Source organism: Castor canadensis, chromosome X, assembly GCF_047511655.1.
Source record: "Castor canadensis chromosome X, mCasCan1.hap1v2, whole genome shotgun sequence".
Classification (NCBI taxonomy): Eukaryota; Metazoa; Chordata; class Mammalia; order Rodentia; family Castoridae; genus Castor; species Castor canadensis.
In genome coordinates this window covers 142814489-142829593 of record NC_133405.1, presented here as the reverse complement: position 1 = coordinate 142829593, position 15105 = coordinate 142814489, and the positions used below count along the sequence as shown (strand labels likewise).

At 35.4% G+C, this 15105-nt stretch overlaps 1 protein-coding gene across 18 annotated transcripts in view; it reads left to right on the top strand.

Annotated features, from left to right (window-relative positions):
* LOC141410420 (ATP-dependent RNA helicase DDX3Y) overlaps positions 1-15105 on the top strand; it is a 1065346-nt gene that overhangs the window by 6614 nt on the left and 1043627 nt on the right. For 11 of the 18 annotated variants that reach the window (XR_012444343.1, XR_012444341.1, XR_012444349.1 and 8 more), the window contains exons 3-16: positions 19-66; positions 2681-2810; positions 4000-4158; positions 4237-4336; positions 4550-4685; positions 5587-5672; positions 5841-5939; positions 6027-6187; positions 6732-6876; positions 6984-7128; positions 7289-7470; positions 7629-7746; positions 8004-8157; positions 8662-8798. Coding sequence is in view for 8 of the 18 variants with exons in the window: in XM_074063185.1 (XP_073919286.1) it covers positions 19-66; positions 2681-2810; positions 4000-4158; positions 4237-4336; positions 4550-4685; positions 5587-5672; positions 5841-5939; positions 6027-6187; positions 6732-6876; positions 6984-7128; positions 7289-7470; positions 7629-7746; positions 8004-8157; positions 8662-8798 (1800 nt within the window). In the remaining 10 variants the exon portion in view is untranslated. Of the gene's footprint in view, positions 1-18; positions 2811-3999; positions 4159-4236; positions 4337-4549; positions 4686-5586; positions 5673-5840; positions 5940-6026; positions 6188-6731; positions 6877-6983; positions 7129-7288; positions 7471-7628; positions 7747-8003; positions 8158-8661; positions 8890-8932; positions 14685-15105 lie in introns of those variants that run through there. The other 7 variants (XM_074063183.1, XM_074063182.1, XM_074063180.1 and 4 more) reach the window with 7 other exon arrangements.

The following is a 15105-nucleotide window of genomic DNA, read 5'->3' as shown; positions in this document are numbered from 1 at the left end:
ACACATTTTCTTTTTTAGAAGGGCGGTATATACCTCCTCACTTAAGGAACAGAGAAGCATCTAAAGGTATGTCATGGCAGAATGTTTAAGTCTGTCTCTCTTTTGAAGTTAAAAGTTTAGGGGAAAGTAATGTAACTTTGGGAAGGCTACTAGATAGGTTTCTTTTTATCCTATGCTGCTTTCCATCTTTAAGAACTAGCACTTTGGAAGCATTGATGTAATGTTGAATCATGGATACTTGTTTCCTTTGGCAAACTGAACCTGTAGACTTAAATTAGTCTGTAAACCGTAACAATGCAGTTTTAGTTTGAAAACCAACTGCAGGGTCATAAAGTCCTACTTAATTGCTGACTTGAAAATTTATGCAGGGCTTGGGATATGGCTCGTGTGGTAAAGTGCCTGCCTAGCAAGCATGAAGCCCTGAGTTCAAACCCCAGTACCTACAAACAATAAAAATAAATAAAACTTGTAACAATGAAAATGTACTTTTTGCATTAAAATACCTATTGTATTATATTACTAACTTTGTAATGTGAAGGGGAAAATTCGCAAAATTTTATTGGTATGCTGCCTGTTCACCAGATTATTTGAAATTTGCAGGAGACAGAAAAATTTTAAGATTAAACAGAAGGAAAGAAGGTGGTAATAAAAGGATAGTAAAGGGGGTACAGTACTAAAAAGGTAGAAAAGACATGAACTATGCTTGGGTACTGTGTTCTTCTATGTAGTATTATATATGTTTTCTGATAGCATTCTTTTTTCCAAAGTAGCTGTAGAATTTCAGTGTGGGTATTCATACTGTTGTTTAGAATTTATGTGATTAGACTTGCATCTCAGGAATATTAAAATGAATTGAAAGTGTCTTAGGATTTATTGTAATGGAAGAAACCTTTAACATCTTTTATTTTTTTTTCAGCTTTTAAGTTCATTGGCCAACTGGCTGGCTTTGGGAAAATAATTTCAATAATTTGTAAATGTCAAACATTTCATAAAATGTCTAAATTTAGCTACCATTCTAATCAATAAGTGGAGCAGGTTTATTCTTAGCACTGCATGGAAATTAGAAAGTATATGTTGGGTAGGCACTGGTGGCTCACGCCTGTAACCCTAGCAACTCAGGAGGAAGAGATAGGTAGGATCATGGTTTGAAGCCAGCTGGGGCAAATAGTTTGTGAGACCCTATCACAAAAAAAAAATAACAGTTACAGAAAAGGGCTGGTGGAGTGGCTCGAGGTGAAGGCCCTGAGTTTAAACCCCAGCACCACGAAAGGAAGGGAGGGAGAGAGAAGGAAGGAAGGAAATTGTTGCTTTTTCTTTTTCTGAGTAAACTTACTTTTCCTCAGGGTTATAGATATGACACAATATTGTTTGCCCATTATAATTTGAACAGCATTAAGTCTATCAATACAATTATGCCAATTGTTCTTTCAATTACTGCTAATTGAAATAGCCTTGACAATGACTCACTATGAAATGAACTTTAAAGTTTTGAGAACTTTATTGTAGTCGATTGAGAAGTTTTTAGGCTAAAGTGGTACAGATTCTTAAGGAAATAGGTTAGTTGAGTGCTTTGTTGGTGGGAAAATCTGATTTGCTCTGTTATACAGTGCTGTACCTGAAGTTATCAGTGATTATTTAACTCCAGTGGTAATTTTTAAAACAGCTATATTTACTGTATTGTCACTACTTTTTATTTACTTGATCTGTTTCTTTTAGATGATTAAATGAAGCCAAATTGTTTTTTTGTATGTTGAAGATGTTCAGGTGACTAGTCCTCTATTTAAATTGCTGTTGATAGGTAACAAGTTACCTTGTCCAGATTCTTTTATGGAATAAGTCCATTTACCATGATGCTTGCTATCTAGTGTTCCACCTGAATAGTTTAATAAGTATTTGCAGTTATTATCTTCATCTTCTATGAATTTAAAATTCTCTGTCCTGCCATATCTGACAGATTTTTTTTTTCAGACTAGTTAGATAAATGAGCTTACCTTAGTTTAAGCTTTTTTCTAGGTAACAGTGACTTTCCTTGAGGTACGTATTTTTTCTACAGTGTGATTGTAGGTATCTTATGTTTACATGTTATTATCAAACAATTCATACACAAGTTTTTTTAAGGCTGGAATCTAACTAGCTTAAGTTTAGTTTATCTCATTTGATTTTGAAATTTTAATGCTTTGGAAAAGAGCCTTGCCATAGTCTTAACTCAAGTAATTTAATGGGAATAGACTCGTGTTTTATGTATATATAATTCACATTACTAAATTAAATGGAAACTGAACTATTTGTGATGGTGACATAGTAAAGTACTAGTATCAGTGTGTCTCAAAAACTGTTAATCTCTTAGGGTTTGTATTCACTCAGAACTTTTTTTTGAGCAGTCTTGCTATGTATCCCAGGTTGACCTTAAACTGGTGATTCTTTTTTTTCAGCCTTCATAGTGCTAGAATTACAGACTTGTTCCTTGTGGCAGGAACATCTTAAGGCATGAAGGTGTTTTTCTTAATGTGATAGTTTTGCATAGAAGGGAGTATTAAAGATTTTAAAAGTTTGTTTGTGGGGACCAGTTGACCTTTGATCCCACACAAGAATAAGGTTTTTAAAATATGAAGAACATATTTGGGAAGATGAAAATGTATGAAGTATTGTCAGCTTCTAAGCTTCACTTTTTTTCTTGAAGGATTCTATGATAAGGACAGTTCAGGGTGGAGTTGTAGTAAAGATAAGGATGCATACAGCAGTTTTGGGTCTCGTGATTCAAGAGGAAAGCCCAGCTATTTTAGTGATCGTGGAAGTGGATCAAGAGGAAGGTAAGTACTTAGCTTATGCATACATATAAGAGTAACAAGAATTTTAATACTTTTTTGGGGGGTACTAGGATTTGAACTCAAGGCTCAGCACTTGCTAGGCACATGTACTACTGCTAAGAGTCACAACTCCAGTGTATATTCTCACTTTATACATTTTTATACATTTATTGATCCTTAAACATGTCAGCATTCATAGATTTATTAGTGGAGTTTTAGCAAAATGTTGGTATATTCATTTATTGGCGGAAAGAAATCCTTTCTAAAACTAATCTTTAGACTAGATGAAATTGAAATCATGCGTAATAAAAACCTGAGTAACAGGCATAATGTTTTTCATTGAAATATTTTGTTTCTCATGACAGTTTTAAATATGTTAATTGCAAAGTCTATAAATGGATCTTAAGAATCTGATAGCTATATATAATTCTCTATTTTTCATAAAGATGACTAAAACTAAAAATCTTAAGCCTTGTCATATAAGCAAACTTATTTTTTTATCTAGATGAATTTCCAAGTGTTATGTTTGTTATGAACTCAAGTCATACTTTATAATCAGGTGCTCTACCACTTGCCTTTCTATCAGCCCTTTCTTAATTAAAAATAAATTAATATTTTTAACAGAAATGTAAAGTAAGTACTATTTAGTAGTATTCTTTTTTTTTGTTTTGTTTTTTTTTGGGTGGTACTGGGGTTTGAACTCAGAGTCTCATGCTTGTTAGGCAGGCACTCTACCACTTGAGCCACTCCACCAGCCCTACTTACTAGTATTCTAAAGCGTAATTTTTAGTCTTTTAAACTATGTCATCTCACAAAAATATTTTGCTGCTTTACGGGGTTAGAATGCAGTTGTGAAATGACATAAGCTACAGGATTAGTTTGTTTGGTTTGTGTTTTCAGTTTTTTGGTGACACTGGGTTTGACCTTAGTGCCTTACAGGCACCACTTGAATCATCCCCTCAACTCTTTTTCATTATTTTTCACATAGGATCTTGTGCTTTTACCCAGGACTGGCCTTGGATCATGATCTTCCTACCTTTGCCTCCCTACTGACTGGGATTACATTTATGAGCCTATTTACATACTTGTTAAGAGAGTTGTCTTTAACAATTCAGCTAATACCCATGTACATTTCTAGAGCAATCATAGTTTTGTTTGTAAGGAATACATACTGACTACTTCTGTTACACAGATTTGATGACCGTGGTCGGAGTGACTGTGATGGCATTGGCAGTCGTGGTGACAGAACTGGCTTTGGCAAATTTGAACAAAGTGGACACAGTCGTTGGTGTGACAAATCAGATGAAGATGATTGGTCAAAACCACTTCCACCAAGTGAACGCTTAGAGCAGTAAGTTTTTGAGATGTGTGTTAATTGTTGTGAAACCCTTTACCTCTTATAACATGTATATAATAATTTTGATTTCAGGGAACTCTTTTCTGGAGGAAACACTGGAATTAACTTTGAGAAATATGATAATATACCAGTAGAGGCAACTGGCAATAACTGTCCTCCACATATTGAAAATGTGAGTTTTTGTAATCATTGTGGTATGAAAAAAAGATGATAGTTCCATTATCAGTAATCTTGAAATAGAAAGTATTTCAAAAATGACAGACCCAGGTATTTTTTCAATGTATTCTTTTTAGACAGGAATCCTTGTATTAGTATAAAATAAATTGTAGTAGGTATAGCATTTCTACTTTAACTTGTATTTGACCTGGCTAAATTTCTTTGATAGTTCAATGATGTTGAGATGGGAGAGATTATTATGGGAAACATCAAACTTACTGGTTACACTCGTCCTACTCCAGTGCAGAAACATGCTATTCCTATTATCAGAGAAAAACGAGATTTAATGGCCTGTGCCCAAACAGGTAAACTTCCTTCATGAAGAATATCTTAATTGGTTTTGCTTTTTAAAGTAATATGTTCTATATGGATTTAACATTATTTTATCATAGGTAAAGATTAGCTGGCAGTAAGCCTTTTGTCTTATACTTTGGAGCCATAGGGTAAAATCAGTATTTTCATTAGGGCATCTTTAAGAAATCTTTACCAAATTGTCTGTCTGGTAAAACTTGCAAGAGGGAAAATTGCGAATATAATAGGGGAAGTATGCTGCATAATGTAAATCATAAAAATGTGGCCACAGAAAGGTACCTCCCACTCTAGTGTTTGGGAAATGGGGAATATGGATAGAGTCCTATATTAGAATTTGATCCTGGGTGAGATAAAGATAGAAAAAATTTTGTATATGTGTATTTACATATTAGATATGTGTGCTTTTATTTTCTGTAGTCATAAAACATCATTTGATGTTTTCTTTAAGAAACAATTTATTGCTGGGTGTAATCCTAGGTACTCAGAAGGCAGAGATCAGGAGGATCATGGTTTGAAGCCAGCCCAGGCAAAATGAAGTGAGACCCTATCTTGAAAATAGCCAACACAATAAAAGGGGTGGTAGAGTGCCTGCCTAGCAAGCTTGAGGCCTTGAGTTCAAACCTGAGTACCCTCCCAAAAAGAGAAAGAAATAGAATTTGTCTTTTGCAAAGGAATTAGCAAACTGCAGACCAAATCTAATACTTCTTTATTTAAGAAACATTTTATTCAACTAGCCATATTCCTTTATTTCTGCTTGTGATAGCAAAGGTAAGCTGAAATTGACAATTCTTTAATAGAAAAAGACAGACTTTCATTGGATTAAAGGACATGTAGAATACTCTTATCATCTCTTTAATAGTCAAGTTTTTAGATAAGGCTGTGTTTTCTTAACAGGCTCTGGAAAAACTGCAGCATTTCTTTTACCTATCCTGAGTCAGATATATGCAGATGGTCCAGGAAAGGCTTTGAAGGCCATGAAGGTAAAGTTTCTTAACAAAATAGTAAATTTTTGTGTAGAAAAATAACTACAAAACTTCTTACGCAATGCCAAATATACCTTGTTTTTAGGTTATTCTTAAATTTACTGTGGGCATCTTGTTCTGTTGAACTTGGAAAAAAATAGCTTTTAAAATTATACTTACTCTTAGGAAAATAGAAGAAACGGGCGCCGCAAACAATACCCGATCTCCTTGGTGTTGGCCCCAACAAGAGAATTGGCTGTACAAATCTATGAGGAAGCCAGAAAAGTAAATTAAGCCTTTTTTTGTGTTTGTTGCCTTTTCCTTTTTTGTTATCCTGTGGTGTTTCTATGACTGATAAATTTTTGCTTATAGTTTTCGTACCGATCTAGAGTTCGTCCTTGTGTAGTATATGGTGGTGCTGAGATTGGCCAGCAGATTCGGGACTTAGAACGTGGATGCCACTTGCTTGTGGCCACTCCAGGACGTCTAGTGGATATGATGGAAAGAGGAAAAATTGGATTGGACTTTTGCAAGTATGTGAATTTTTATAAATGGAGTTCAGCTTTTTTGTATTCAACTTTTTAAAAATAAGATAATTATCTTTATTAGTACTTCATTGATATTATCTTAGCTTTAATTTCGTTTTCTACATGCATTTGAAAATGACAGTTGAAGAACATGTGAAATTTTAATTGAGGATTTGTGGCTTAGCTTAACAGTTACAAAATAGCTACTGTTTAAAATTAAAGACTGGAATGCCAGGCACCAGCAGCTAAGGCCTGTAATCCTAGCTACTAAGGAGACAGAGATCAAGAGGATTGCTATTTGAAGCCAGCCTGGGCAAATAATTCTCAAGACTGTCTTGAAGAAATTTTTCACAAAAAAAAAGGGCTGGTGGAGTTGCTAAGGTGAAGGCTCCGAGTTCAAGCCCCAGTACCATTAAAAAAAAAGTTTAAAGACTGGAGTGTTCAGTACCTGGATATGTTGGCATAACTAATTTTAGCGAGATTATATTCGAGAGTTTCTCAACATATTCAGTGGCTTGTCGAGAATCAACCAACTCTTTTTCATTAACAGATACTTAGTGTTAGATGAAGCTGACAGGATGCTGGATATGGGATTCGAACCTCAGATACGGCGTATAGTTGAACAATATACTATGCCACCAAAGGGTGTTCGTCACACCATGATGTTTAGTGCTACTTTTCCTAAGGAGATACAGGTAATTGAAGTGCTAAGGTAATTTATGTATTACATAAATTTAAGTATTTGCAAAGTTTATGTATTAGACTAGATAATTGAGATTTTGTTTTGTTTCCACATTTTCAGATGCTTGCTCGTGACTTCTTGGATGAATATATCTTTCTGGCTGTAGGCAGAGTAGGCTCTACTTCAGAGAATATCACACAGAAAGTAGTTTGGGTGGAAGAGCTAGACAAACGGTCATTTCTTCTTGATCTCTTAAGTGCAACAGGTAAAAATCATAGATGTGTCAACTCTTTGCATCACTCTATGACCCCTCACCTGCATAACCCCTTCCAAATAAAATTCAAAGAGAATTAAGCTCATCAGTATTTCAGTTTAGGTAATAATACCAAGTTACTGTTAATAAACAAAACCTTCTGATTTTCCAGGGAAGGATTCACTGATTTTAGTGTTTGTGGAGACTAAAAAAGGTGCAGATTCTCTGGAGGATTTCTTATACCACGAAGGATATGCTTGTACCAGTATTCACGGAGACCGATCACAGAGAGATCGAGAGGAGGCCCTTCACCAGTTCCGCTCAGGAAAAAGTCCAATTCTTGTGGCTACAGCTGTGCGTGTATCATATTTTTTAAGTAATCTTTTTTCCCCACCCTTTCTGGCAGTAATGTGTTTGAACTCAGAGCCTCATGCTTGCTAGGCAGGCAGTCTCCAACTTGAGCCACTCCACCAGTCCAATACTGCCTTTTGTAAATGAATGTTATTTTTCAGGTGGCAGCAAGAGGTCTAGATATTTCAAATGTGAAACATGTTATCAATTTTGATTTGCCAAGTGACATTGAGGAATATGTGCATCGCATTGGACGTACAGGACGTGTAGGAAACCTTGGTAAAGTGTTTGTTAGATTGATTTTCTTTCTTTAAACTGATGTGTAAAAAAGAATTTGGCACATTCTTATAAAAAAGGCCTTTATTTTTAAGGAGAAGCTGATAGCCCATTAATAAGATAGGAATATTTGTTCAATGTTTCGATTTGATTATTGCAAACAAAACGTTACTGCATATTTAATTTAATTTGGAAGTGAGAGCACCCTGTGGGTTACTTTATGACTCTCAAGATTTTGAGTATTTTCTTTAATTCTTTAGGCTTTGCCACCTCATTCTTTAATGAAAGAAATATAAATATCACAAAGGATTTGTTGGATCTGCTTATTGAAGCCAAACAAGAAGTGCCATCTTGGTTGGAAAGTATGGCTTATGAACACCACTACAAGGGTAGCAGTCGTGGACGTTCTAAGAGGTACACATACTGAGCTTTCACCCTTACTGTTTGTGATTTGTTTCGGTCAAGAAGTGAACTCAAAGCCAGGTACTGGTAGCTCGTGCCTGCAATCTAGCAGCTCAGGAGACAGATATCAGGAGGATCACAGTTCGAAGCCAACCCAGTCAAACAATTCAAGACACTGTATCTTGGGAAAAAAAAAAAAAAATGTCACAAAGGAGCTGGCAGAATGGCTCAAGATGCAGGTGCTAAGTTCAAACCCCAGCATTGAAAAAGAAAAAAGAAAAATTAACTCACTATTAAGCTAAATTAATCTTTAGTACTGAAATACTTGGGATAAGGAATACAGCAAAGTATCAGTTTTTCACTACTGAGGCTTTTGAAAATAGCATGAGAGGAAACTGATCACAATGGGAATTGAATTGAAAAATAAAATTGGGAATTGGGACGTTTGAGCAGGAAATCACATTTTAATTATATTTCATACTCATGAGCTAAGCATAATGTTTTTCTTCCCTATAGTAGATTCAGTGGAGGATTTGGTGCCAGAGACTATCGACAAAGTAGCGGTTCCAGCAATTCTGGGTTTAGTAGTAGTCGTGCAAGCAGCAGCCGCAGCGGTGAAGGTGGTCATGGCAGTACAAGAGGATTTGGTGGAGGTAATGTTAATTTTGGTAATTTTTGTTTTAAGGACATTTCACCCCCTCCCAAAAAAAAAAAGTCATTTTTTTCCTTTTACCCCAAACATACGTGGGGAAATTTAATTTCTGAAGAAGGCAAAATCCAATTCTAGATTTACTAGATACACATCAAAGTATTTGACAAAAAAGGGTAAGAGACTAACAGTGGATGGCTTGTCTTTTTAAACATTTCTTGATAGGTGGCTATGGAGGCGTCTACAACCGTGATGGATATGGAGGAAATTACAACTCCCAGGGAGTTGACTGGTGGGGCAACTGAATCTGCACCAGCATCACCCTTTTATACAAGCTAATATGGAAACCACATGTAACTTAGCCAGACTATATATCGTGTAGCTTCAAGAACTTGCAGTACATTACCAGCTGTGATTCTCCTGAAAATTCGAAGGGAGCCCAAAGTCACAAGAAGAAAGGAAAGGAACAACCAGCAGCCCTATACAGAAGTTGGTTTTGAAGACTTAGTTATTGTAGTTTGGATTAATTTCACTCCTGCTTAGTCCCACCCCAAACTGCATTATAATTTTGTGACTGAGGATCATTTGTTTGTTAATGTACTGTGACTTTAACTTTAGACAAGTTATTATTTTGATGTCCCGTTGGCTCAGTAGTACTCAAAATTGTTTTGACAAAATAAATTTACTGAACTTGGGCTACAATCAGACCTTGGCACAGGGGTGTGATACAATTTAACAGGAATCTCAGTTCAGCAGTAAATATAAGGAAAAACTTAAGCAGTAGTCTACATTAGGGCTTTTTTAGTATGTGCAGACTTGGGGAATAAAACATCTTAAAACATAGTTTCTAATATGGCCAACTGTACTATGTTCTGACTTGTTCACTCTATCCTGGATAGGCACTTAGAACACTTTTAAGAAGCCATTCCAGTCATGTTGGATATGTGTGCCCATAACATTTGAGAACACTCTTTAACGTTCATGGAAGTAAAAGTTACATAGTTTATTAATTTTAAGCCAGATTTCTATGGGCATACTAGTAGTAGAAGAATACTTGAGAAGTCTGATAATTTAAGTGCTTGGAGGGTTCATTTAATGAGACACTTAAATGCCTGCCATAAATAAAATTGAAATGTTAGAATGGCTGACCATGGCAATGACCAGACCTCATTACAGGCTTTCATAAATTCTGGTCCTTAACTCATGCTAGTGTTGATGTTTTTTGGTCAAGAGGTTATAAACAGAAAGGATTATACAGCAGGCTTTATTTTAATACAGATTTACATTGCTCTGTTGCAGCTGCATCAAAGCATTCAAATGGCTTACACTTTTAGACTTTGTAAATCTTAAGAACAATAAATTGAAATCTTTGAGAGCTCACAGGTTGGAAAATGTACTAAACTGCACAGTGTCAGCTTTTTTTTAATAGTGCAGTATTAGTGTATTTTAATTGCATAGGTTTCCATTGTATTTATAGTCTTCTCTAAGCTAAATTTGGCCAAAGATGATCATCCACAACTAAAAATGCCTCTTCATTTGGGATTTTGTGGCCAGAATACAGTTATCTTTAATAGAGTGGCATAAGAAGTTGGTAACAATTTCTTAAAGTGCAATCGATTTTCAAGTGTATTGTGCCTTGTTCTAAAACTTTATTAAAGTAGGTGCACTTGACAGTATTAAGGTCATTTGTTACGATGCTATTTCAATCAGTATAGGTTTAGACTATTGTACATTTCTCCTCATACCTTTCTAGAAAGTACTTATTTTATTGCACATCTGTAAAATTTTCTATGTCTTGGGTGCGAGTCCTTAACTTCCTTAAACTTCCAGTCTTATTTTTTGTTTCTTGGATATTGTTGAATGCAGTTTGTCAAGGACACGAGTCTAAAATTTTATTTGGGACCATGGAGTGATAGATAAGAAGAAAACTGTTGTTTGCACATGACAGACTTTAGATCCTTTTTGCTGCTAGTTTGTGTAATATTTATTAAACACTTTGACAAATATTTATTTTTGTAAGCCTAAAAGTGATTCTTTGAAAGCTTAAAGAAACTTGACCAAAAGACAATGCAAAAACACTGGCACTTGAATGTTGAATGTCACCGTACGTGAAATAATATATTTCGGGGTAGTGTGAGCTTTTGATGTTAAGTCCAACTAACTTGAGTCAAATCATCCTGATCCGGCATTAGCTATAGTTTTCTGGCAAAATAGAGACAATTGGCAACTTGAAGTTAATATATGCCAAGGTTTTGATAATACTCTTTTAAGATATTAATGAAAAATGCTTCTATACACTGATAAAAGTGTCTGCATTTCTCAGAGGTTCTCTGAACTTTGTTTAGTTACATGTTTATTTGGTTCCTTCTTTAGTTACTGTCTGGCATATCTGCAGTGTTCAAACATGTGGTTATCTTTGTGTATTGCTGTAATCAGTGACTTTTACATTTGGTTTTATCAACAGCAATATTTTCAGTAAGTAGTAGATTTAACTTGCTGAATGTAAGCATTGAACTTCAAGTCACTGTAAGTTTAGTAGTTGCTTTATTGTATTAGTTTTAGATGCTAGCTCTGCATGTGCTAATGTTTACTCTGATTTTACAAAAATAAAAAGTTGAACAAAATCTTTTGCTGTAAGTTGTGGCTTAATATTGAGAAGTAAAATTGAACTTACACACTTTGAAGAATTGGAAATCTCATTACTTAGCTAACAGCTGAAGGTTATTTGTGAAATAACTCCAGAAGGTTACAGTCCAGAAAAATAATGACTTCTTATTATGAGTACCTGTATGTGTAGCATAGGTGAATATGATTGTTCCTTTAAGCATTTTGATTTTGAGTTGTGGTTGATTAGAGAAAAAAACTGACTTTTTAAAGTCTGTAGGCATAGCTCCAATAGTAAGAGTGCCTGCCTCACCAGTATGAAGCCCTGAGTTCAAATCCCACTTTGGCCAAAAAAAAATCAGCTTTTTAAAAATTCCAAATAGTGTCAACAATTGCAGCAGGCCAGTGGTTGGCTAGTCATGAACTATCATTTATTAATTATCTAGCTTGGTCTGGGGGGTGGGAGGGTGTTGTTTTCTGTAATATGGGGATTTGAACTCAGAGCTTCATGCTTGCTAGGCAGCCTCTCTACACTTCAGCCAATCCCACAGCCCTTTGTATGTTGGATATTTTTAAGATAGTGTCATGGGACTGGCTTCAAACTATGATTCTACTAATCTCTGCCTCCTGAGCAGCAGGATTATAGGCAAGAGCCATAAGGTCTGGATTTTTGTTTTGTTTGTTTTTGTGATGATAGGCTGAACCATTCTTTTCAAGATACTGTGTCCCGGAATTATTTGCCAGGGCTGGCTTCCAATTTTCTCTTGATTATGCCTCCTGAGTAGCTAGGATTACAGGCATGAGCCACTGACACTCAGCTTAACATACTTACTATATATGGTGGACAAACTGGTCTATGATTGTTAAAATCTAAATTACATACCATTTTTTTTTTTTTTTAGTCAATTTAAATGTCCTTTTCTGTAGTTCTTATAGCTGGCTTCTTACCACTGCAAAGGGTAAGCCCTGTTCCTAACTTTGGGCAGTGTATGTTGCTTTTTCTATACTGGAAGTCAGTACATTTGGTTTGGTTTTTTTGTTTGTTTGGTTGGTTTTGGTTTTTGGTGGTACTGGGGTTTGAACTCAGGGCTTCACACTTGCTAGGCAGGCATTCTACCACTTGAGTCACTCCATCAGCCCACGGCTTTTTATTTTTCTGGTTTCCTTCATTAAATATTTCCATCTTAGTACTGGAATAGTGGCTCAAACAGGTTTACTCTTGAGTACATCCTAAAATGTAAGTGCTATGTTTGCAGATCTTATATGTGTTAAATATTATCAATTTTCAAAAGTATTGACACTATTTAGGCTTCTGTGATTTTTGAAGTTTCTGAGTGTTCCACATCTTCAACATTAAGTGTTTTGTCACATTTTCTGTAAGTAGATGTGTTATCTTAACTGTATTTCCTGATAACTAGTGATTGACACTTGGGCCATCCAGTTTTTTATTACGTCAAAAAAAGTTGGTCCTGGTCCTGGCAGAGTGGCCCAGTGCCACCACCACCAAAAAAAAAAGTTGGTCCTTATCAGTAGGGATATAATGGAAAACATTTCCTCCCTTGAAAATGAAAACCAGGTGAGATAATTGGGTTGTCACACTTTCATATGACATATTCCTCCCTCAAATCTTATTATGATACCAGGATATTATGATATCCCTTGTCAGGTGGAAAAAAATAGGTAAAACTGTACCAGCAAAATAATGAAAATTATTAATGTTGATTTATGAGAATATAGTAAATAAATAATGGATAGTTTTGAGGACTGCAGTACATAAGTCAGATAGTAATTGAATTAAGACAACTTTTCCAGTGGAAAAGTTACATATAGCTCCAGGATTCATCCATTTTGAAAAGTTAACTTTTTTTGCTCCTTAAGGTGACAGTTGTCTAATCAATACATTTCCAGGTGTGTCAGCTATAAAATATGACATTTAGATAGCTGAACACTTTCATTTTCATTAGACAAAAACGTAATATGAGTAAGAGAAAGGAGCCAGACATGGCTTCAGTTCAAGGCCAGTCTGGGAAAAAAAAAGAATTGATGGTATCAAAACAAAGTTTGCTTCATGGGCTGGGTGCTGAAAGCTCATGGCCTATAATCCTAGCTCTGCAGGAGGCAGAAAATTAAAACAATTGAGGTTGAATGCCACCTTGGGCAAATAATTCTCAAGAAGAAAAAACCAACACACACACAAAGCAGGGCTGGTGGAGTGGCTCCTGAGGCACAGAGTTCAAGGCCTCCCAGCACCACCAAAAAATAAATCTTTCCAAAGATCCAGGTAAATACTAGAACTCAAATCTAGCAGTAGTATAAAACATTCTGATTTTTAAAATTATATTAGAATAATGTAACTTCATAGGGAGTAAGTTGACAACATGAAAAGATTATCAGTAGTAAAATGTGGAAGGATAAGACCCTTGAGAATATCAAGGCTACTGTAACTTTAAAGCTCAACTTCACTGCTTTTCTCCAACTGTGGTTTTTCTAGTTCTGGTATTTCACATATCTCAATTAGGAGACAGAAACATGGGTGGTAGTATATTTTGTGTGTTTTAATATGTTTTCCATCACTGACTTAAATATACAAGATGGAAACATTTTGTTACCACGATAAACTAGTTTATAGTTGTAAAGGTTTGTGGTTTTGGTTTTGGTTTTGTTTTGTTTTGCAATACTGGGGTTTAAACTCGGTCTACACCTTGAGCCACTCCACTATTCTTTTTTTGAGATAGGGTCTCCTGGATCTGTTTGTCTGGGGATGTCTTTAAACCTGATCCTCCTAATCTCTGCCTCCAAAATTTAGGATTACAAATGTGAGCTATGGGGACCTGGCTAGTAGTAGAATGATTTATGTAATATCTGTACCTTCCATTCTGTGTGGCACAAATGAGTATGTAGACATATCCTGTTATGGGGGAACTCTGGCAAGCCAGAAATCTACTTTTATCCTAGTTATTTACATTTAATTGTCAATTAAATTTTTTTAGTTAAAAATGTGCTTTTAGCTGGACAGCAGTGACTCACGCCTATAATTCTAGATGCTCAGGAGGCAGCGATCAGGGACTCTTAGTTCAAAGCAAGCCCAGGAAAACAGTTTGAGACACCCTATCTTGAAAAAACATCACAAAAAGTGGAGGCAGAGAGGTCCTGAATTCAAACCTCAGTGCTGCCAAAAACAAAATGATAAAAATGTGCTTTATGCACCATCTTTGACTTTTGTTAATTAGAGAAGTAGATACTTCTGTTAATACTGTGGCAGTTGGTTATATGTTGTAATTAGTGTGTTAACAAGAGTATAGTCCTTGTAGAGCATTTGGTAACAACTTTTCCTGATACTAAATGTCATCACTTAACCAGCCTTCACAACAAAGGACAGTGCTGTAAATAAAGAATTCTTTGTCTAGAATTTTCAGTTTTGTTAACAGTTACATTAAAGTATTCTGGAAAATAAAAAATGAATCAGCACTCTGTCTCAATGATCTTGAATGAAACTAATAGTGCTCATCAAAGACATACTTAGGTACGAAAAATTTTTAGGCTATTCTAGCCCCTGGACACAGTGCTCTCTGGAAGTCAGATATGATCCAGTCTGCTTTTGCAGATTAATTTTTTAGTTTTCCAGCTGATATTTGTTAATCCTGTGTTTATTTAAGTTCTAAAGTCTAAAACTATATTTTCTGGGAAAACTAAATCTATAATGAAAT